At 41.0% G+C, this 23,644-nt stretch overlaps 2 protein-coding genes across 6 annotated transcripts; one reads left to right on the forward strand and one right to left on the reverse strand.

Moving 5' to 3' along the window:
• Nucleotides 1-18: 18 nt before the first annotated feature.
• Nucleotides 19-14,983, reverse strand: elovl1b (ELOVL fatty acid elongase 1b). Of its 4 annotated transcripts, XM_041039880.1 has the most exons (10): nt 14,840-14,958; nt 5,940-6,024; nt 4,502-4,606; nt 2,506-2,608; nt 2,207-2,397; nt 1,926-2,006; nt 1,727-1,783; nt 1,521-1,626; nt 1,002-1,138; nt 19-876 (listed from the first exon to the last, which is right to left on the reverse strand). In XM_041039880.1, exons 4-10 carry the CDS (start codon nt 2,573-2,575, stop codon nt 544-546), a joined length of 975 nt encoding a protein of 324 aa, XP_040895814.1. In that variant the 5' UTR covers nt 2,576-2,608; nt 4,502-4,606; nt 5,940-6,024; nt 14,840-14,958; the 3' UTR covers nt 19-543. The 4 variants fall into 4 exon arrangements, with proteins under 4 accessions (XP_040895814.1, XP_040895811.1, XP_040895813.1 ...); XM_041039877.1 differs by lacking the exon at nt 4,502-4,606; XM_041039879.1 differs by lacking the exons at nt 4,502-4,606; nt 5,940-6,024 and having other exon boundaries at nt 14,840-14,983.
• A 3,109-nt stretch (nt 14,984-18,092) lies between these two features.
• On the forward strand, nt 18,093-23,638 carry mob3c (MOB kinase activator 3C). 2 transcript variants are annotated; one of them, XM_041041295.1, is made up of 4 exons: nt 18,097-18,435; nt 20,377-20,993; nt 22,242-22,444; nt 23,178-23,638. In XM_041041295.1, exons 2-4 carry the CDS (start codon nt 20,576-20,578, stop codon nt 23,205-23,207), a joined length of 651 nt encoding a protein of 216 aa, XP_040897229.1. In that variant the 5' UTR covers nt 18,097-18,435; nt 20,377-20,575; the 3' UTR covers nt 23,208-23,638. The 2 variants fall into 2 exon arrangements, with proteins under 2 accessions (XP_040897230.1, XP_040897229.1); XM_041041296.1 differs by lacking the exon at nt 23,178-23,638 and having other exon boundaries at nt 18,093-18,435; nt 20,377-20,989; nt 22,242-22,422.
• The last annotated feature ends 6 nt before the right edge of the window (nt 23,639-23,644 follow it).

Below are 23,644 nucleotides of genomic sequence, written 5' to 3' on the forward strand. Positions count from 1 at the left end.
AAATTCTGACACACAAAGTGTAAAACAAGACAATTTAAAATGGAATTTATTGGCATTTTAATTTTAAATACACAACGTAACAAAATTTAGAAAGTCTAAAGAATACCAATACAATTAGTTATTTTTTTGTTTGTTGTAAAACTATTTACAAAATGTTTTCAAGTTTGATAGAAACTGTACAGTCATCTGTCCACAGGGGGTGAGGGGTCAGAAAAGTAGTGAAGGCAAGTGGGGTGAAAGGCCACCAGTGTGACAATGAACTAGGAGGTTGTTTGCAACATCAGTGAAGATAACATTAAGGTCAAAACATCTTCTCTTCATACATTGTGTTCCATAGATGGTTCCCCAACTCAAAGAACAACCAACAAACCAACCAAATGTGGGACCCCAACTGTGGAAATCATTGACCACGTTATTTCCCCATGTTTTGCATATAAAACTAAAAACAGGAAAAGAAACACAGCCAAAATTATCTTTGGAATCCCTAGTAGTTTTAACAGGTTTCGCGGGGTCATACTTCTTGGGTGTTTCCTTCCAGAGATCCTAGGCCTTCTTCATCTTGCCCATGTGAGCGCTGCCGTTTTCGTGGTGAGCAGAGCCGTTGCTGGTGCTGATGCCGTTGCCGTTCTCGTGGTGTTTGCCATTCTCGTGGTATTTACCGTTGGTGTAGGCAGCTGTGCCGTTCTGACACTGCTTAATGTCCTGTTTGGGCAACCGCTTACCCTTCACGTAAGCCTGGACCCAGAAGTTGGAGAAGAGCACGAAGAAGAAGGTTCCGTACACCCAGATGAGGTGGATGATAAAGGGGAACTGGTAGTTGCAGCTGTCCATGAAGTAATACTGGGTTGCGTGGAGAGATACCAGGACAAACTGGGTCTGTTGGGTACAAATGAGGAGTCAGCCAAACACTTCATAAATATAAATGTAGATGAATTTATTTTTTTTTGGGAGCAGAAACAAGGACATGAACACAACAAACAACTGCACAAAGATATACACACGAGCTGAATGGCAGTCATGTATTTCTTCCACCACAAAAACTTCTGGAAGCGTGGTCCAGCAGCGGCAAGGCCATAGTAGAAATACATGATGATGTGGACGGAAGAATTCACCATGGCATGAAAAGATCCCATTCCACCTGGGGTAATAATCACAAGTAAACACATTAGTCCGACTTCACCAGTGTCGCCAAAGAACCTCTGACCTTGCAAGGAAAGCAAGAACGTAGAGGTCATACGGGTTTTACGCAGAAACTCTTGGTTAATAATTTTCTCATGACTTCACAAGATTCAGTACTTTACAGGTAGTCTGCACAAGGTTTCTTAAAGGGCTCGACCAGACCAATGTAGGAACCAAACAAAGAACATTGTGGCTGGTCATACAGGTCTACATGTGAAAGACTGGAAGGGTGGTAAAGATGAAGCAACTATGCTACACCCCCATGGCTGCTTTCGTACCTCTATTAATCAGTTTCTAACTCTCTGACAAGTTTTGACAAGATTTAGTTAATGTGTACTCACCAGGAGCATAGCCAACACCCCACCACCAGGTCCAGGGCATGAAGGAGTGGTGAAAGATATGTAGGAAGGTGATCTGGCTGTGCTTTTTCCTCAGAACAAAGAAGATCTGACAGAAAGAAGATATTGATATTTAAAGCCAATCTCTACTGACTAAAAACTGAGCATTAAAGACACTCACAGTGCCACGTTAAATGGACTGGACTTACTGTGTCCATGAGCTCAATAATCTTGGAGAACCAGAACAGCCAGGCCACTCGGACCATCTAGTGAGGGGAACACAAACACAGGTTAACAGGAAACATTTGTGAACAAGTGCAGAGCTATTCCTCATAGACGAGGAACAACTGTTGCTGGTATCAGTCAAGATTTATAGTATGTGTGACTGAGGAGTCACGGGGGACTTACTCGTAGTGCTTGAGGGCTGTTAGAGGTATCAATTGCGTCACATCGCCAGGTATACGTTGTGACCCAACCAGACATCATGAACTAAATGACCAAAAAATAAAAACATTGTATTGACTTGGGGACAAAACACTGTATTAAAGTTAGCAGTCATTAGCTAGTAATCAAATTCCAAAATAGATGCTTGAAAATAGAAATTCAGCTGAATTACACTGTGTGCGCATTTCTGAAATATTCAAAATGTGCAGAAAAGTGCTGGAGACATTAAAACAACAGCGTCTTACTTCATATACAATGAATATGGACAGCGCCACTAGCAGGAAGTTGTAGACTATCATGGCTTCCTTTAGTTGGAAGGGCTTGCGATTGGCCATTATACGAGGTCCCAGGTACAGTACAAAGAACAGGTAGCACAGCAATATCGTGGTCATGGGAATGGGACTCTGCATCAGTGGATAGTCCTTCAGGCGTGGATCTAAAGACAAACAAAAAAAAAGGTAACATGACATGAAAAACAAACAAGGGAAAAAACCCAAAGTAACTTTTGTGTGTGTGTGTGTGTTTTGTTGGCTCAATCACTTACCAATTCCTGCCAAGAGGTAGTCATAGATATCCATGGCATGTGAGCCAATCTCCTGAATCTCTTGAAGCATGTTTCCTGTCTTGTACTGTTATGACCCAATTATCTAGAGGGGGGGAAAAAAGCTCTGTTAGTTTCACCTTGTCAAACTCAAGCACTGCAGCAATCCTCCCTGAAAGTAACAGAGAAAAGATGCACTTCTCTGACACATCTTGATCCAGATGTTGGCCTTTTTAGATGCGTTTTGGGAAACGGGAAAATGGACCAGTCTCATTCCCCTTTCATTCATTTTCAGAGGAAATTGTACTGTGTAACTTTTTTTTCCCTCCCCTTACACAGTAAAATTTTCAGAGACATTGCAAAACAAAATTCAGCAGCATTCTCCTTTAAGAGTGCATTATATAAATACTGGTGAAATAAAACCACATGTCTTTAATTTATTGCATGTGCTGGTGATCACCCATGACCAATAAATGCCTTCAACGAGGAGAAATCTCTGACATTTCCTGATTCAGCGAGACTGAAATGTGATTACTGGGACACAGCAGTACATCCCTCACCAAACAAAAACACTCCCACCTAAAAATCCCAGGATGCTTTGCCCTGGCTCCAGCCACTCATCAGACATGGCCTGATATCAGAGAGGAGGTGCTACAGGGATCTGGGAAGGACAACCCTCATCCCACAGTAAGGCGGCACTCTGTAAGCTGTCTGTGTGCAGCAGTCATGCAAGAAGTTAAGACACAAGATCCAAGCTGCACCAAAAGCTGGTGATCACTGAACTTGAGACAAACTGCTGAACCCTGACCCAGATATCCCCGTTCCTTTAAACTACATGTTCCCTCTTGTTATGTGGCAACAACATTTACCAGAAGTCTACCACTGCAAACTGAATCTATCAGCTCTACAACAAATATGTTTCGCTAATGGAAAGTGCCATGATATGCAGCCTTGCACACAAGAATGCTGCTGTGGTTTTAAGGCCTGTGTATTTTTCTGTTGACAAAGGCTCACCATATCAAGTGCAAACTGTGAAGTGTAGTCACAAAATAGAGGACACACAGGGTGCGGTCTCCTCTCAACATACTAAACCCAGAGGGAGCTATTGTTTGAGGTACAATCTACAATGCTGAATGAGTTTTCACTGCCCAAGGACTAAAGTACAGCCCTCCTTAAGCCAATATGATTAAAAGCTAATCATTTCAGGTTGTGGAATGAAGGGCAGGGAGCTGAGCTCATGCAGCTGTTGCTTAGAAAAATGGAGGAATACAGTTTATAAGAAAAAAAAAAGAAAAAGAAAAAAAAGGGTGTTTCTGCTTCTGGTAGTAGTTCTGAATGACTTTCTTATCACAGGATATCAAACAGGAAATGTAATTTGGAAGGAAGTGTAGGACATCTGAAATTAGATGCTCTGTGTGAGCACATCAAGTTAATGAAAGTAAAACACATCATCTTATAATCATTACAAACAAATTTACACTGCAGAAAGCATAAAATGACACATTTAACCGAGTTGCAGCCGTTTTTGCACAAACTAAAATCAGCTGGCTCAAAACATAATAGCACTCAATCTGATTATGTTGACATCATTTGTGCATTCATTGTGTGTTCATTGCGTCAATTAAAACTGATTCTGCACAGCACATGTGTGCAGTGAAAACATCTCTTACAAACTGGACACTGTTCCTTTTGTAAATTACCCCCCCCCCCAACACAGTTTGTTGACCTTAGGCTTTTTCAGTTGTTAACCCCAGGACAATGTCAACACCACTGTATCTTTCTGGTCAGTCTTGTTGTTAAGTTTCCAGGTGACTTGAGTCCTGCATTCCACACCAATTTCTGAGAGCCACACTTGACGCTGAGTGATTAACCAACTTCCTCCCCGTGACATGGTGAAAGTCGAATTTTGTCTGCTTGCAGTCCTCAGTGCGACCAACTAAAGTGCAAATGATGCTGTTGTGTAACAGATTAGACACACGACATTTCAGAAAACTCTTACACAAAAAGCTGTGGTCGTTTTTGAACCGACGATGAGGCATTTGGTCAGGTGCCTCACATTTCAACAAGAGTACCATCATGTCTGTGGTGCAGAGTCTGTCTTGTTCTGAGGAAAAATGCTGAACAGTTAAAGTGATCAGGTCATATTCTGGTCAGGCTAGTGATATTGTCTAGGTTATTGTAACACAGTGGCCTTGAATTGCGTAGTGGCAGTTTGATTCAGTGGAAATTTTAAGGAGTTCTTAAAGCCAAACATCTCCTTTAATTACCAATCATGTTGGCAATCCATACATTTTCAGTAGTTTAGTGTCGGTTTGAATGCATGAGAAAACAGGTTTAAATTTCCTAGTTTTCATGTTCAAACTACTGTATGAACATGCAACATGTGACTCTAGATTTTTTTTTTTTTTTTTTTTTTTAAATACTGAATAATAAAACTGACTGTGCAATTTAGGGGGATAGTCTTATGATTATAACAACACATACAAGAAAAGAGAAACAATATCTCTGTATCCTAAGACCCAGATGAAGATAGAAGTTCCAAGAAAAATGAAAATGAAGCCCCTTCCATTCCAGCTCAGTGAAACAACAACACCTTTTCACAAGACCAATCAACAGCAGTTACTGCACCTCACTGTTCTGACATTTCTTCACCACTTATTGTATCTGATTATGAGTGAACACAAACAGAATGACACCACTTTACTGCTCCCAATCTTCACCAATCAAAGCTTTGTGCATTACCTCAGAATTTGGACAGGAAGTCTAAACTGATCTCAACTGTTCAGTGGCCACTGATGTTCAGCTATTGCGGCAACGCTTGGAATAATTGCACAAGAGCACAGGAACTTCCTCATTACTGTGAGAGGGGTCCAAAAAAGTGCCTTCTGTATTATTCCCATGACAGAGTGATGCATGCAGACACATGACCACTGAAGCAACAGTCTGTTATTTAGAGCCCTAGGTTGTACCAGTCTACTCCCGTGACCAAACTAAAATAATGAAGAAAAAAAAAGTCACTCCCTCTGTATAAACCACCTTTGACAACAAGGCAGCTGGTTTCCATCTACCACAGAGACATAGTATAGTGGAAAGGGAAGGGGAACATTTCCTATGAGAGCCATGTTAATGAATCATAGGGATGGAAAAACGGAGCTCACACTCACGAGGTAGGAGTTAATGATGAACAAACTGGAGCAGAGTGATGAAGGAAAGAAAAATCCGAGAGGAGCGGCAAGGAACCCAGTACTCAAACACACATTAAAAAAAAAAAAAAAAAAAAAAAAAAAAAAAGCAACCTGAGATCCTCAAACACCAAAAGAACAGAAACCTCCTGTGAAGGAAACCGAGGAGGGAAAAAAACGCCCAGAGCTGCTCAACATGTGGGCAAACTCCTCACACAAGTTAGTTCACCGTCTACGTAACACTGAGCAACTTACCTTGCTGTGACTAGAGTTTTCCCCCTTAAATCATCAAAAGCGAATGCGGCTCCTTTTTCGCAGCACGGCAAAGCCTCTTCGTAAACTATAAAGGGAGACGGGCAGGGGCGGCAGCAGCAGCAGCAAACAGAAAAGAGAGAGAGAGAAAGACAGAGAGAGAGAGAGAGAGATGGGGTAAGGGAATGAGAAAGTAAACTGACAAAGTGTGACTGGTACAGCAGTCTTCCAAATCCCCACCCTCCCTGACTCACACAGTGGATGAATAACTCGCTCAGAGAAGGAGAGGGAGGGAAAGAGGCAGAGCCAGAGAGACTGAGAGCAAAGGAGAGAGAGAGAGAGAGAGAGAGAGAGAGAGAGAGAGAGAGAGAGAGAGAGAGAGAGAGCACGCTGTGTGTAAGCGAGCGTCCGAGAGAGAGTACAGCTGGGGTGAGAGCGAGATGACCCCTATTTAAACCCACACCACAGAGCACCCCCAAATTAAAACGCAGCTGCCTACTGTTGTGACCGCCGCCCTGACTTCAACAAGTGCAAGTTCCCCTTCTTTTACTCTTCTGGTCACACCCTCCACCCGTTCAAAAACACACACACACAACCCTGGAGTCGCCCTGCAAGTTGTCTCTCGGGGGTGGGCTGATAATATTATTCACAGGCAGAGGGCGAGAAATCAGTGGCGACTCTGTTATCATGAAGGGGGCCATTGTTACGCCTTTACTGGCTCCTTACACAGCCAACACCCATAAAGCAAAACCAGCTTCCATTTCTTTTTGTTCTGTTGTGGAACAATCAATGTCACAACTAAAATGCCTGAAATAAGTCGAGAACTAGTTGTTAAACTACACATTTCGCTAAACCTGTGAGATCTCAGTGTGGAAAACCTCTGGTTTCAAATCCTTTCCTTTCAGCATCATTATTATTTTAACTTTATTAGCCCTGTAGTGTCTACGTACGCTAGGATACTATTTCCAATTACAATTATGCTTAATATCTGGTACAGAGCTACCATATGCTTGCTTTATAAACTTCAAAGACAAAAGTATACAAGGCATCAACATAATCGCCTAGCAGGGGGAGGGGGGGATCAAAAGACACTCAAGCTCCACAGCTGGGAAGCATCATAAATAGTCATAAATCCTGGGTATTTACTCAGGATTGGACAGTGAAGCTAATGGCAGACAAAAACTGTTGCTGCAAAAGGGAAGAGATGACTCATACGATAATGCTTAAAATCTTTCAGAGTGTGTTGAGTAAGGAGGTTTCGCTCTCCCTGATAGGAGATTACTGTGATCTGCGTCACACCCAGCCGAGCCACGGACAGACAAACCATTTCATTAACAATAACAATAACACTAATCACAGTTGCATTTCTACTCATGGATCACTTTGAGCAGCAGGTAAATGGCCACTACAGGCTCGGCTCGTGGCGGGGCCGGGGGGAGGGGGAGGGGGGGGGGGGGGTTAGTTTCATTCATCATTTCTTCAGATTTGTAAATATGACCGGTTGTTAATGTGTCTTGATCAAAAACTGCACACAATGTGTTAAACACTGAGGGCTTCAAAAATTATTTTGTACATTTGTCTTCGATCCTCAAGGTGACATTCATCACCCTTGCTGACCAGCAGAAGAGCAGAAGTAAAACTCACACAGCAACAAGATGCTTGGCAGTCTGTAAAAATCTCTGAAACTCTTATTGTAAATGCCCTCTTCAGCGTTGCACTGTATCTGACCGACTGGGCTGGTTTTACCTGTCACTCTGGCCCAGGGGGGTGGAGGGGGGAGTAGTGGCAGCACTCCAGTGCATTTTTTGCCCCTCCTCCAAATACCGAAACACATTTGACAACAAAATAGATCACCGTCCTCCACTATAGTCGCTGACAAAGCCATTTCAAATATGACAGTTATCTTGCCCTGTGAAACCAACACCCCTTTCCAACTTGCCGAATAAGCATGAAGACGGAAGATGCGGAAATGCCAATTATGGTGGTTTACAAAAGTAGTTATTTAACTCCCCGACTGCTGATATGGTTGACTGAAATATGATAATCATCAAAACTGCCTCAATTCATACTGTCAATGTGTGACTGAAAGAGGATCCGTCAAACAAAAACAAATCATCATGCCTCATGTTTTTAAAAAAAAAATATATATATATATAGTTATTCATGGCAAAAGGACACAAAAATGAAAGTAAACTGTGGTTCGTCAAAACAAATTTTTAAACATGAAATTGTTGAGATCAACACTATTGCACAACAACTGCACACATTGTTGTAGTGATTGAAACCAGAGGTCATTCATTCAGGTGAAGGATGAATGAGAGGCACTTGTCCCATTTATGACTTTTGGATACATTTGTGCAATGATGATTAATGATCTCAACTGCAAGTGGGAAACAGAAGATGGGGACGACTTTTAATTAAAAAAAGAAAAATACAAATTTGACTTTTTTTTTTTTTAGTTTATTGATTTTGGCTTTATTCCAGCCCAATTTTTCTTATCAACTACACAGAGACATTACAAAGTTTAGTGAAATCAAAGTCAAAGTTGTCAGAAATAGAAATAATGCAATCTCAACTTTGCTCATGCTTTAGCACAGTGAGAGTGTAGAGTAAGAGAAGGGTGGGAACCTTTTACATAAAAAAAAAAAACCAAAACAACTGCATGTGCTTCAGCAGCAAAGTCAGTAAAATTCCAGAGACTAGACATAGTAGTTACACCCTGCTGTCTTTCCGCGGCACAGTGCCAAACAAAATACATCTGCCCATTGTAGCCAACAAACCAGTCCACCACACTGAGTACTGATTGATCCCGCATCTATAACTTCAGCTATTGGCTATATCAAAATCATTTTAACTCTACTGGATGTTGATTCACCTATGTTTGAAAATTGCCAAAGCTTAATTCTGAACTACTGACGATCTTGGTAAATCAAAAGATTGATCCCCTGACTTGGAAGGTATAAATGTGTGCGGCAGTTGCATTATAGCAATGAGGGCACGGCTCACAGAATTTCCACCAGCATGTGACACACTGGTGTGAGGAGTCAAACTTTGCTGCCACGGCCTTGTCACTGTACAGATCTCAGGTCAAGCTACGCAATGTGAAAAACTTCCAGTGCAGTGTACAAAGAGGAGCAAGGATTAAATCTGTTCTGAAGACAGATAGTACAGTTGACAAGCTGCCTTCAGAGATTAATGTCAAATTGCATGTGAAAGGTTTAGACTGATGGTGTAAGTTATTGATGGTTTGGCTTAGAACGAACAACATTCTGGACATTCGATTTATTTTTCTGTTATTTATACCAAATAGATTTTAGTTATTTCCTGCCCTCACAACTTTTAATTTTTTTCAATTAATTTTCAATTAATTTTCAATTAGAAAATTAAGTGAATGCCAAGTTAAAAAAAAAAGAAAAAAAGAAGAATGCTAAATGAGTACTAGTCTCAAAAGGTAAAAACAATAACACACATTCCAATCAAGCCAGCAGGGTGACAAACTCTCCAGAGAAGACAAAGGCATTAGTCAGTGTGCTCTTCCTGGCCCTCAGGGACAGGACTCTCACCTGGGCCCCAGTCTTCTCAGTCCAGACATCTCTGACATAACTGGGTTTGGAGATAATGACTCGAGATAAAATGATCTATATTCAAACACAAACAGATCTCATTCTACACTGGTTAAAACTCAAACTCATTCAAACTTGCTAAAGATCTGGATTGCTTTTAGACGATACTGGTGCAGCGACTGCACATAATTTGAATGTGCCCTCTGGTTTCCAGCCACGCATGGCAGATGTGTCATATGCTAAAAATAGATACCGGTGATGTAATGATAAATATGTTGAGCACAATGCATCCATTTAAGAACACAATTAAGAAAATAAACTTGAACAACCAAATGCTTAAGTCGTAGTAACTGCTCCCCCTCTTCCTGCACCCCCCACCACAAGAATGTTGCTGAACTTGATCCGGTACTGACATGTTTACACCATCTTCATTGTGTTTGGGTGTGTGTGAGTGGGTGTTGGTGGGGGAGTAGTATCACCCCTACCTGCAAGTATTCAGGCAAGACCGACCGTTTAACACTGGTCTCATTCTCTTCACGCCCCTCCCACTCCCACTCCCACTCCCCCTCCCTCCTTCTCTGTCCCCTCTGCAGGTCTCACCCACCAGCTACTCCAATTTCTGGAACTTTCCACACACATATACACAGTCAACAATAGTGCATTGCATTCCTTTATGAAGGAGGTCAAGCTGATGCAGACTGTGTCCACAAACTCAGGTATAATAGGGGGGTCTGCAAAAACAAGGATCCCCACCTGAGTTATAAGACCACTGATCCACCTGATTAGCTATGATGTTGTAAAAGATCATGCTCAGGAACTGTATCAGCAAAGACATTAAGTAGCTGAGACTTAATAACATAACATTAGAGGATAATTCCTGTTTATCACAGCGCAAGTGTCTTCTTTCCTTTTGTAGGTTTGGCTATCATTTCTATTAGTTATGATAAGATTGTCCTCTAAGTAATTGCCACGATCTAAGCGCATTGAGACATCACTGCAATAAAGTCAAACATGTCAAGAAACTTGAATGCTCTGACAAGTAATAAGCAAATAAGCAAAGCAAAAAGTTTACCAGGCAAAACCACAGGTGAACGCACCCATAATGTCTGCAATAATCCCTCACTGCACAGGAAAACTGTGCGTGCACAGCCATGGATACCGCAGGTCAAAGTTGAACCAGGCAGGAAGCCCATCTGTAAACTGCGATGAATGTTTACAATGGACAGTTTGAGTTATTAAAAAAAAAAAATTTCTTCTATCACTTTTATTTTTCTCTTCCAAATAAAACTGATTAATCTGGGGATGTGTCTAAAACTTTGCCTGAATGTCAAGGCTGAATGAAAACGCTTAATAAACCTATATAAAACTGCAACTTCAATTTAAGATTGTCATCATTCACCATCTGGAAGCAATGTATGCCAGCATGCTGGCTAATGATAGTTTTTCATAGCTATCAAGGGTGTGTCCTTATTCAGCGTCTAAGAGGAAAGCATGCTAAAACTCATCAACAACACGACTTCAGACTTGACAGATGGGGCAAGAGTAAAACAGGCCTGGTAGACAGGTTGGTATTATGCAAGACTTGCACCATGAATGGAATGACACTCTCCATGTCTGTCAACAGTAACTAAGACGCTACTATGACAAGAACTTCCACTTGAGTTTCAAACAGACAATTCAAACATTTTAACGCTTGGAAAAAAAATGTAGTACATATAGAGAACAGTAATGTTCTAATGTGACTGTTACAGAGGGGGAAACAACTGCCAGTTGTGCCATTGTTTCCTCAGTGGTTGAATCTTCTTACAGTTTGCAATGATTTGTAATTTGACCTTTGGCCTAATTTCCCCAAAATCTTGATAATGCCACTGCTAAAAAACCACCAACGACAAATAGGCTGGGAATTGACCTTAATTGACCTAAAGCCACCTTAATGGCTATGCAGATATACAGAAATTAAAAAAAAAAAAAAAAAAAAGCCCAAAAATAAATAAATAAATAAAGCATTCAATGATTAAACTAAGAACACATCTACACTTGTAGCCACCTTTCCGGGCATGCTGGTCTAAATACACAACCAGTCATCGTGACATTTTTCAGAAGACATAACAAGGCCACTTACATTTGGCTGCATAAACTGACTTAATTCTTATCCCCGCTCTGTTTAGACAAGAACAAGTTCAACCATGTTGTAACTATTTAGTTTACTTGTAACTTACTAAAGACTTGTACTGAACTGAACTGGGGCCTGTTTAACCACCATCTAAAACCAGACTTTTGACATTATGTTTAACAGTTATGTTTAACATGTTACAAATCGTCCTTGAGCTAGCTGTAGAAGGTATCATCAAAACCCTGAACTAACACTTAAAGCCACTAAAAAGCTGCTTCAAAGAGTAGAGTCACACTGAAGCACACACTGCGCTGCAAGAAACAACTGCTGCCCTGGTTCAGGTGGGTTCAAACTTATGCATGTAGAAATAAAGACCACACCCCAACCAAACTTCACACCTCTGCCAGTGAAACCAAAGGGGTTTGAAAGAAGTTGCTCTAGCCAAGATTTATACTGCAGGTCTCTATTAAAAAAGAAAAAATACATAAACATGGGACTGGAACAGATAGCAGCATCCTTAACAGACTCTTTAACTGTCATTCATAAAACATTAAAAACAAACAAACAAAAATGTTTCCAAATGTATATCAAAAGGAGTCCTCTGTTCAGAGAGAGGTGGATTCGAAAATTCAAAATTGCTGGTAACAGTAAACTTTCACTGCCATTTGGAGCATCTAGCGTGCAAACATGTCCGTATCAGCTTCTGTCCTTTGGCCTGGGGCATCAGAATAATGAGAACTTGAAATTTGCCTCACAGACAAACAGGATTTAACCAATTTATTTACTGTACAGAGCAAACATGGGCCCCAGGTCAACTGACAACATCCAAAGTAAAGAGAAGAAGTTGCACAGTCTTTGCTGAGCTTCATCTAGTGCTTTAAACGATGTTCAAACACCGCGGGGAACACGGAAGACGACTTTGTAGAAAGTCAGCATCATAAACCATCTGCTATCAGTGACACCATTTCCCTATGTGCTTCTGTGAATTAAGCCAATGAGAAGTAACACTGTTTTTGACAAGGGCCGCCTTTAAGCATCAGACTAGTTGGGCATTATGTAGTAAGGAAAGGGGGAATGACTAACATTTTCCCATACCTAGCAAAGAATTTTACTACAGCTGCTGAGTGACCAACAGGAGAAGACTGTGATCCATTGTGTTTAAGTACGACTACTGCACAAACGCTTTCTTGACAAAAAACTGGTTAAAAAAAAGAAATAATAAAATAAAAAGAGCCAATATCCTTTAGATAGATTTAACTTCTGTCAGCTCTGCTCTCGTCTTAGATGTGACTCCTTCAGCGAGTGTGCTGACATTGGAGGCTGATGAAGTGATAACAATACACAACCTTGAAGCGTTAACAGTCACGCTGCTGTAGTGTTTACATTACTATCATAGATATACACCTGGGCAGGACGACCTTCAGGCCTTTTGTCTCCATCCCACAGTTGTTAGTTACGGCTAATGTTTACACATCTACACATACCTTGTGATCCATAATCTAACTCAAGAGACCCATCGTCTGGGAACAAAAGAATCGATGAGGGCCAATCCACATGCTTTGTTTGCCCACACAGGAGGATCTCAGGGTCTGCTGTAAAATATTTAGTATTTTTACTTTAATATTTTATAAATTATGTCCGCTATGTCAAAATACAAAACAGTCACAGATGCATTACAGAAGGTGTATTTACTTTTCATGGCATGAGTCAGTTCCAACACTGCAAATACTTTAAGTGTGACACACTACTACTTTATCTGGATTATACTCTGCCGTCAAATGACAGTCACTGATGTGATAAAGACCTGTCCTATCCTCGACAGTATCTGTTCCACAGTTGTACATTACATAAATGAGGTGTGGTTGGAGGTGGTTCTGTCTATCTTGCCCCCGAGTGATGAAATTAAATGAGAGTTTGACATGACTAACCCCTATTGCATTCAGTAATAGCGATGAGTGACAAAATTATCAGTTTTTATCAAGAACATTACCGTGATTTGATAGGTTAGAGTTAATATTTACTCGAGTTGAAAGTCATAAGGAAAAAAATCGGTCTAAATGTTTAAGAAAAAAAAATGAATTTATTATCCAGCCTTATTAAACCAGTGACCTCACCGACTTCTCCAAGGGACTCTTAACTTTTTTTTTGTTTCCTCCGTATTTTGAAGACAAAAATGTATCTGGGCAAGTCCTCATATCAATTCTTAGTAACATTGTTCTGAAACATCTTCACTGTTATTACGTTTCCTTTTTTTTTTGTTAAACTTGACTGACTTTAACTCAAGGGCAAGTCAAGATCAATGTGAATTACAACTGATTTCATCTATGTGGTAGTTTGTTTCATCTCATCGAGCACAAACTAACCACATTAAACTAGACAGAGAGAGAGAGAGAGAGAGAGAGAGAGAGAGAGAGAGAGAGAGAGAGAGACTGTTGTGCCTTTAAAAACATACCTGGCCTTTTGGTCACTTGGTGAGACAAACAGAACACATGGAGCTGATCACGAGAGGGGAGTGGCAACAGTCATACCTGTGTCCACTCTGGCTTATGGTTAAACCATTAGACACAGTTATATCATTTGATTAGCAGGTAGGTTTCATTTCTGGTCCACTAAAGTCAAACTACATTTGCTATAATTCATAGTCTATTAACAAACACACACACACACGCATAAAACAGAGTCTTGTGTTCATCTCTCCCACTGAGGTGTATGACAGCTACAACCAACAAAAAAATGACTACATCTACATTACCACCTGCGTTCAAAGGACAGAGCAACAATACCCATTGTGCGCAGGCTGCTTTGTCCGCAGCACAGGTGCAAATGATGAGAAGCGGAAGAATAGAGGCCCATCAATAGCCCAAATAACTGAGTTGATTGGAATGCAAATTGGCTCTCCAATCACACGTTTTCAAGGGATACACATTTTGGAACAACACCGGACATGAGGTCACGGGTGAGAAAAACAAAACCTACTGTTAATTGAGAACCAAAAGTCCACGCCTACGTTTAAAATAAAAGTTTTATTGAAAAACAACCAATGGAGTCACAGTAGCAAATACAGTATTAATATGACGCTGCGTAAATGCGCGCCCCCCGCCCAACAACCCCCCACCCCCCTCCGGAACAGGACCGCACCTGAAAGAAACTACAAGCTCGTTGACGCGACAAGTCAACATTTAGCGAAGTGTTCAGTTCGGTGAAAACAATGTCAGAAAGGTACTCACTTCTTGTTGTTGTTGCTAAATTAAACCTACGAAGTCTGTCGAAAGCGGGCTGATACTGCAGCCCCACGCGTCTGAAGTTAGCTCTGCTTCCTCTTCCTTTCCGCTTAAATCTTCCTCCTGACCCAGCCCTTTGAAGAGGGCTGAAAAAAAAGGTGGAGTCACATCTCTGCTGTGATGCGACTTGGTCGCCTGATATGGACGTAATCGACTGTTTCAGTCCAAATCGATCCAAAAAGTCAGCCACCGCTGCTTCGTTCCAGCAGATTTGGATGTCAGCGCGCAAAGAGTACTGCTTGCTTTGTCGCGTGGAGGTGTTAATTTAGCTCTAATGAGCGTGGACCCGTTATTACACCATCAGTGATAAATGCTCTCACAATGGCAAGAAAGTGATGTTTTTAGAGTTTTTAGTTGTTTGACATTTTGAGAAGTACGATATTTGATCACAAACAACTGCAAAGACTCAAGAACGACCCAATAAAGTCAAACAATTATTTTCATCATGTCCCTTGATAAAGGGAGTAGTAGAGAGAGTAGAGAGCTAACTGCCTCCACCTTCCTGTTCCTTTTAACAGTTTTCATCTTCCACCGGTCACACTGGGGGATGAAAGAGAAAGAGATTATTTAAACAACGCTGTTATCATTTTGTGGTTTATTCAGGCTTCGAATCAATGAATGACAGAATTTGATCCCCTGAAAAGATAAAAGTCTGTTTGAACATGTCTTTAAAAGAGCAGCAGCGAGATATTTTACATACATACATATGTTGCACTATATAAACTATACCTCAGCTTAGGTATGTGTCAGTTTATTTAACTACTACTTAAAACTACCACCCTCGCATGGATACTCAAATCTTGTGGGCGACGCTGTCCTGATGGTGAACCTCCCCCATAATGATTACAGAGAGAATGTACTGAGCCTGCAGCAAAGTTGTAGCACTATGTGTCAAACACCTGCTCAGCTTGTGTGATCATTAATCATCCACCTGAGTGGTAGTAAACTGCCATCTGCCCATCTGCTGCCTTAAGGGCAGGGCCCTCTCTTACCTGGGGCTCCCATGAGGACTTTAAAACCAGAAGGAAGAACTCATCCTTTACTGTCAGTAACCTGTGACTAGTTTAAGTACAAATTAGACACAAAAATCTCTCTTGATAGTTAACTACACAAAGGATGAAATGAAAGTAAATGCATGGGAGGTGTCTGATTCTCTTACATTGCAAAGGTATATACGTAACATAAATATAAAACACCACATTCCTCATTTTTAAAGTTTTACTTAAATCAGGAACACACATTTACAGTTCAATATACAGGAACATCACAGTCACATTCCCCAAATATTCAGGCAAGAGTGTTTCATCAAACTTTGTGCTGAATTTGATGTGTTGCGTGGAATCTGTGTGACCGGTTTAAGGGATCAGGGAGGCAGCAGGCAGCGTGGTTGTTGTGAATGATGACAGAGCGCCATGCTTAGTGACGATCAAAGGTGAAAGAGGGCCTGACTGGTTCCACTTCCTCCTGTGTCACATTTCTTAGTGATGACAGTAACAATAAGAGCAAAACTAGAGCATAGGGCAGCAGTGGACCTAATCTGTCACACACTGCTGTGTATGACTGGTCACATTCCTGTGAATGTCGTCACTATTGGTAGTTTCTGAAAAATCTGAACAGGATTTTCTGTACCTGATTTCTCCATGAAACCAGGTACTGATTTCAATTTAACCCTTATTATGTAATTTTTAGAATGTAGACTTACTTCCCAACCTTTCTTTTTTTTTTTTTTTAAAGACAGTGACTTTTAGCTTTTAATTTTAGTTTGGCAAGCTAATCCAAATAAACTCCTGCTAACAATGTGCTTTAACATTCAGACTCAGTGTTGTGTCAATTTAACTACTTCCGCTTTCAGTTCCGCTTCCACTTGTGGTACTTTCCTTACATATTACGCAAAAGTTAAACATTTTATGTCAAACTGATAAGTACTAAACAATATTCAATCAGTATTTCCACTAAAGCCTCACCAGTCATGAGTGTAAAATATCAAAAATGATATGTCTGTAGTCTTACATTATAAATGATTTTGTCACTTGAACATTTTTTTTTATCAGTATGAAAGAAGGGTATTCCCTCACAGATTGCTCACTGATAGCTTTAAGGAGAGATACACTAGTGTCATGAAACACCACTCATAAGCACAGTCATAGTGACCTCAAGTGGATATGTTGGATTGTTACAACTCAGAATTTCTTCTTTTTTTTGTTGTTGTTGTGTACTTAATGATATAAATGCAGGAAACAATCCAGCAAAGATATACACAAATATAAATGTACACATAAAGTCAGACATAAAGATATACACTGAGAAATGGTAAAAAAAAAAAATGTAGGAAAGCCAAAACTAAAAGTCATTATGAATCTAGTTTTAGTTGTCTGTACTGCTGGCTTCTGCAGTGGTTGCTCCTTAATTAAGAAACAGTTATCTGTCAACCAGAGCTGCTGAATCCACATAGCCAAATGTCTACAGCTTCATTAAAAAAATATAATCATGTCCTTAAGCTCAATCTGTGTGATCCTACAGCAGCAAACATAATCATCAGAACCTGAAACTTCCTATGTCCTACGCTTTTATCCTTCCCATACTGGAGGCAGTCATGTCACAGAGAAGCCAGCTTCTTTTTGTAGGTTGTGTTTCGTTACACGGTGGAGAAACAGACACCCTCTGCAATTTAGTGGCACCCATTCACCTTCAAGACAAAGGGAACAGTCATGGCAGCTATCATAAGAGCGCTCAGCCCTCAAGGGCATGGGGAAGTGGACCCTTTCAGTCAAACAAGTCAAACGTGCCTCGTTTGTTGAATGCAGATGCTTGTCAGTGTTTTGAAGAGCATTTTTTAGTCTGAAGCACTTTCTCTATTTAAGGATAAGCAGCTCTGAGTTCAACTACAATGTCTTTAAAAGGCCAAGAATTTAAATAATATGTTATTGAGACTTTGCAAAAAAAAAGGAGCAGCATGGACTGCCAAACATCCAGAAATGTTTGTGGGATCATTCTGCTCCTTCTGTCCTATATGTGGCTTAAGAGGAGGGGTTGTTTTCTCAGGACCTTTACCAGAGGGCCGGGCTTTGGTGGGACAAGTGGGCTGGCTGCTCTGCCGACAGGATGAGAAGAAAGAGGGGAAAAAATGGAACAGAGGGAGGGCCGAGTGGGGGTTTGGAAAGACCTTTTCCAGCCCTTCTTCTCTTTCAATTTATAGGTCCTCTATACACACACCCACATGCGGACACACACACACAGACACATAGACAGCAACAGCAGGGTCCAGTAGACAAAGTCAGGATGTGACATCATCAACAGGAAGAGAAGCCAAACAACTTTTTTCTCTCTTTACTGTGTCGTCTCTGCTGCCCAGTGAAGTTGGAGCCTCTCGGTCTGTTAGTGGCCGGCAGGGAGGGAGAAGATCCAGAGGAGCTAGAGAGGGCAGAGCAGCTGGAGCTGACCTCCACAGGGAGTTTAAAGTCAAGGGATCCGACGCCCAAATCCTCCCTGAACTTCCCACGACTTTCCACCCCATTCCAGCCCCTCTTCTGTATTCCAGCCAGGTAGAGTGCAGACATTTTTTTCCATTCAGTAATCTCTTGTTTTTGATCTCCCTCCGTCTCTTCCATTGTTTCTGGTTTCTACGACCCGCAATGTTTTTTATGTAGGAGCAACTGTTTTTCCTGTTTGCGTCAGGAGTTCTGTTAGTCTGCAGTGTCAGAAGAATATTCTCTAAAAACCATGAAAGTATGCATGGAGGGCTGCCAGTCTCAGTACGTGATCAGACATGCTTCAGACATGCTGAGGCTGCTAAGGCATGCAGAGGGACTTAAGATGGTCAAAATTAAAGTCACTTTGTATTACATGTCACTTTTTATATAAATCATTCACTAATGAAGAACGTCCGAGTTTAATGTTTGGCTTAAATTTTGTCTCCCTGAGACTGCGGAGTGAATGAAGCACTCTAATGTTGAGCCTTCCTCACAAGCCCTTTTGTTATGGACACATTTTGAGCTATCTCATGACCACGTATTCATGCTCCCCCAGTGGAGAGTTCCTAACTGAGATCAGGCGGACTGTGAAAACTAGTGGAAAGTACCCTTCTCACATATCAAATGCTGTTTGCATTTTAAATCCTCACTGTTTTACTCAAATGAGCTGAAAGTGTGAACAAAAGCCAGTAAAACCATGAGCTTGGCAGACAAGTGAGGGGTCTGTGGAGTGTGAGTTCTCTGAAAGGAGTTACTCAGTCAACTAAAGTTCATAACAAACAACAAGCTCTATCAGTTCTGAGGCTGTAATGTGAGGACAGATGATTACACAGACACAGAAACTTCTGCTAATTTGAAGCACAGAGAAGCAACCACAGGAAATGTTAAGACCGGCAGTTCAAAATGGGACTCAGGACACAAATGCGGATATAGTATCATGTTGCAACCACAGTCACTTGAATGTGACTTCAGTGTCAAATCTGTGGAGACAACAAATGCTTTCATCCACCAAAGTGCTGAATGGAAACAGACAATTCAGTGGAGAGTTGCCAGTGTAACCCAATGAAAACGAAACCCTCACGATTCTGTGACATACCTAAACTTTATTTCTTGCAAACCGTGCACCCTATTTTTCTTTAGTAACCCACATAGTTAATAATTAAATGCTCACATTCATGTTTCATTATCAAAACAATCAAGGCATTGGATAGCATAATCATTCAGTGAGGTCCTGCTCCCAATTGGTGTGTATTATCTGCCAGATGGTTAATAGCTATCAGAGAAAAAAATCATCTGTCAGTAATCTACTGGGTGTGTGTCACATCACAAGACTCATTTCCCAAGGGACAGACTGACAGTCTGTTTTCTATCAGTTGTCATGTTGAGTGTTTTTACACCAGACTCAAACTTTCAAACTTCTGTCATAGCATCTACTTTTATACCCCCAGTAATCTGAATGAGAGCCATAGTGCTGCCTGTGAGCGAAAAGATGCCTGGACTGAGGACATTTTCTCTCACAGTGCTTCTAAAATCTTGTTTCATCCTCAGTGAGGTGCAGCATTCCATTCATTTTCACCAGTAATTCTTGACTCGTGTGGCCTGATTTTTTTTTTTTTTTGACTGAGACTGTTTCTATTTTTATCACTGGGTGCTACTGAAAATCTCGTGATATGGTCATTTTGTGTCACACAGAGCAGGGGCGCAATAATGGCAAATTTGAGATGAACTCACTGGATTGTCCTTAGTGGGGGAATATAGTTTTCTGTGCAGTGTTTACTTGGGACTACATGAGTCATTTTAATAATGTAGTTCTTAAAAATGTCTGGCTTTTGAATTTTGATGTAATGCCTTCCTTTTTGTAAAACTTCTTTTTTACACAATTTGGCACTGATATGTATGGTTTTGTAGCTATAGCTCTGACATTTTTGGCCATATACAGTTTTTTTTTTTTTGTCATCCTTGCCTGAAGCAGTGAATTGACAGGAAAGGAATAACTTCTGTTCTGTTTCACAGGGACATCCCGCCATTTGAAAAGTTCCCTGCAAACTCTGCATGACAGACGCTGACCCAGTGTGGCCTGATTTCAGAGCTTAAACCAGCCTGGTCCTGGTTACCCATCTCTCTCACGAAGGTCACACTCTGTCAAAGTCAACACCAATTATTACTCTGGAGAGCTCAGTCTCCCCTTATCTCAGGGGAAACGACTAAGTCAATGGCGCTGTGTCTTGGACAAGTATTCAGCAAAGACAGAACATTCAGGCCAAGGAAGCGGTTTGAGCCCGGCACTCAGAGATTTGAACTCTACAAGAAGGCCCAGGCCTCGCTCAAGTCCGGCTTGGACCTCAGGAAAGTGGTTCAGCTCCCGGAGGGAGAGAACATCAACGACTGGATTGCTGTTCATGTGGTGGATTTCTTTAACAGGATCAACCTAATCTATGGCACGGTGAGCGAGTACTGCACCGAGCGCACATGTCCCATCATGTCTGGGGGGCTGAGGTACGAGTACAGGTGGCAGGACGGCGACGACTACAAGAAACCCACCAAGCTGCCTGCTCTCAAGTACATGAACCTGCTGATGGACTGGATAGAGTCGCTCATCAATAATGAGGACATCTTCCCCACCAGAGTAGGTGTGTGTGAGGAGTCTGCAAATGAAGGCGTTAGGCCATTACTGAATGTGTAACCTAACACACGGTTGAGTGCTGCCTGCACTGATCGCATCAGTGCTGAAGTGTCAGCCTTACAGAGACTCACTGTTCTCCCTCGTCAAGATTGCAAATTGGATGATGAAGTTCAAGCAGAGGTTAATTAAACAATAAGGTTGACATTTAGAGGAGAATGAACGGGTGACCGTGATGTTATTTTATCTCAGCACCAGAATTGGCAATCAACATTTATTAGAGTTGAGGATTTCATGCATAATGGAGGTATGAGGTCAGGGGTGCCACAGTGGCTGAGCGGTTAGCACTTACGCCAAAGTGGTGGTGTGAATGGGTTTTGTCTATTTGTTAGCCTGTGATAGTCTAGCAATTCGTCCAGGGTGTTTCTCTACCTTTTGGCCAATATATGCAGAATCCCCCCCAGGGTCCTGAGCAGGAATGAATAAGAAATGGACGGATAGAATAAGCACAGGACGTGCATCAATGTACTCTAGCACAGTGCTTCCCAAAGACAAAATTATTCTGCAACTGGCGGTGTTTAGGCTCTGATTTTTTTTCAGTTCATTTAGTCCTTTTTTTCATTCTCATTACTAATACTTGGAGACATTCCAGCCATTTACCACTTCATTACTTTTAGCTATTAATCTGGACTTTCTAAGAGCTTGCTTACTGCTACTACCAATTTGTAATCTTACTAGCGTCTTTATTTTCATGATTTCTGTTTTGCCAAGTAAGATGAGCTACTCCACAGTCTACATATTCTCCTTAGAAAGTGGGAAAGTATTCCAAAGGATACATGTACCCCTGGTTTAGAAACACTGCTCTATTTCACCTGTACTTACAAATATTTCACCTTCCACCTTTGTCAGTTCTTCAACACAAAACATTTTGACAGACTGAGGTCTTGTGCATCTGAAAGATTGTGTTTTTATGCATTTTTTACTATAGGTGCCCTGGAGTACGTTGCCTGTCCTCTTTCACATCCTTTTTAATCAACCCAGCACCTGAAATTCAATTGTACTTGAAATGACTTCCTCACACTGAAATGTATTATCCATGCAAATGAAATTTTTTTAAAGACACTGACTCAAATATTGATGCTGTTGAGGATAAATTATATTAATCTGAGAAAATTACCCCTGCTATAGGATGGGTTTCAATTTTCAAAAATGGAGGTCTCTTCGTTTCTGTAACATTTCCTGTCCTTCTTCTCTCTAGGTGTACCTTTCCCCAAGAACTTTCAGCAGGTGTGCAAGAAGATCCTGAGCCGTCTCTTCAGAGTCTTTGTGCATGTTTACATCCATCACTTTGACAGCATCTGCAGCATGGGTGCAGAGGCCCACATCAATACCTGTTACAAGCACTACTACTACTTCATCTCAGAGTTCAACCTCATTGATCACTCTGAACTGGAGCCTCTGGTGAGACGATAGTGTGACCTCAGATGGGTTCAGGTGAAGTGAAGGAGCAGGAGAAAGAGGATCATATAAATATTTTCTAATGGGAGGATTGTCAGTATCCCTCTCATGACTGTCAGTCTAGCAGAAAATATTAGCCATCCTGTTGTCTATAACCTTGCTTGTGCAGCATGCTTGATGAGGGAGAGTGTCATCTTTATGCCAGTGTGTTTTTTCTGCAAGTGCATGTGCAGTGCAAACAAAATAACAGCAATTTTTATGTCTCCTGAAGCCGCACATGGTACGTGATCACTCAGTCTAATTGTGGGCACACAACACATGAACTGTGTTCTCTTGCCGACTTTGTGCAGTCATAATGAAATAGAGTTTGTATAGTTAATGCTTTTTTCCAACAAAGGGGTTACCATCACATATGAGCTGATGGAGAATGGTGCTCCATGTGTCAATAAAAGGCTTCAGTTATCATCATTATGTTGCTCGGGCAGTGTAATTCCCCTTTGTAAAGAGAATGAGGGATGAGACATTTATGTCAACACACCGCAGAGAAGATACATTTTTTTATAAAGTCCTTATTATATTGTGCCACCTTTGGTAGCCAAGGCATATATTTTTGTTGTTGGTCAAATAGAAACCTCTTTTTCTCACAATAAGAAATTATATTCTTGATATTGAATGTAATCATTCTTCACCTTTTACAACATGTCTCAAATATGTCCTTTGTTCTCTGTTCCTACAGAAAGAGATGACGGAGAAGATATGCAATTAAAAAAAACCACATGGACAAAGGAGTTTACATTTTGACATTATCTGAGCCCCGTGAGAAAACACCAGCTTCAAAACATTCAAAGAAGAAAAGAACAATTTCACATAAAGTTGCATCAGCAGTGTTCTGAGTATAACTGGGAAGGTTTAATTACGTACCACATTTCTTCAGATGATGGCACTGTACCTTCACAGATGTTTTTACATACAGTCATTGTGGTGGTGTGACACCACCAGTTTGTTTGGTCTAAAATAACACATCTCCTGTACTTAAACCCCTTTCTTTACCCTTGCATGTGTGTTTATATTTGACCTTTATACATGTTTTGATATATAGTGTTGTCTTATTTTGATGAATGAAAGTTTGTATTTTATTTGCTGTGTTTTTCTAGTTTAAACTTGTTCTACAGACATAAAAATGCAGTTTAACAATGACCAACA

This window comes from Toxotes jaculatrix, chromosome 6 (assembly GCF_017976425.1).
Source record: "Toxotes jaculatrix isolate fToxJac2 chromosome 6, fToxJac2.pri, whole genome shotgun sequence".
Classification (NCBI taxonomy): Eukaryota; Metazoa; Chordata; class Actinopteri; family Toxotidae; genus Toxotes; species Toxotes jaculatrix.

Coding starts and splice junctions, on each gene's coding strand:
- elovl1b (XM_041039879.1), bottom strand. CDS start 2,575: ATGCTTCAAGAGATTCAGGAGATTGGCTCACATGCCATGGATATCTAT. Junction 2,007..2,206: donor CCATATTCATTGTATATGAA/GTAAGACGCTGT, acceptor TTGGTCATTTAG/TTCATGATGTCTGGTTGGGT. Junction 1,784..1,925: donor ACAGCCCTCAAGCACTACGA/GTAAGTCCCCCG, acceptor TCCCCTCACTAG/ATGGTCCGAGTGGCCTGGCT.
- mob3c (XM_041041295.1), top strand. CDS start 20,576: ATGGCGCTGTGTCTTGGACAAGTATTCAGCAAAGACAGAACATTCAGG. Junction 20,994..22,241: donor CATCTTCCCCACCAGAGTAG/GTGTGTGTGAGG, acceptor TCTTCTCTCTAG/GTGTACCTTTCCCCAAGAAC. Junction 22,445..23,177: donor ACTCTGAACTGGAGCCTCTG/GTGAGACGATAG, acceptor CTGTTCCTACAG/AAAGAGATGACGGAGAAGAT.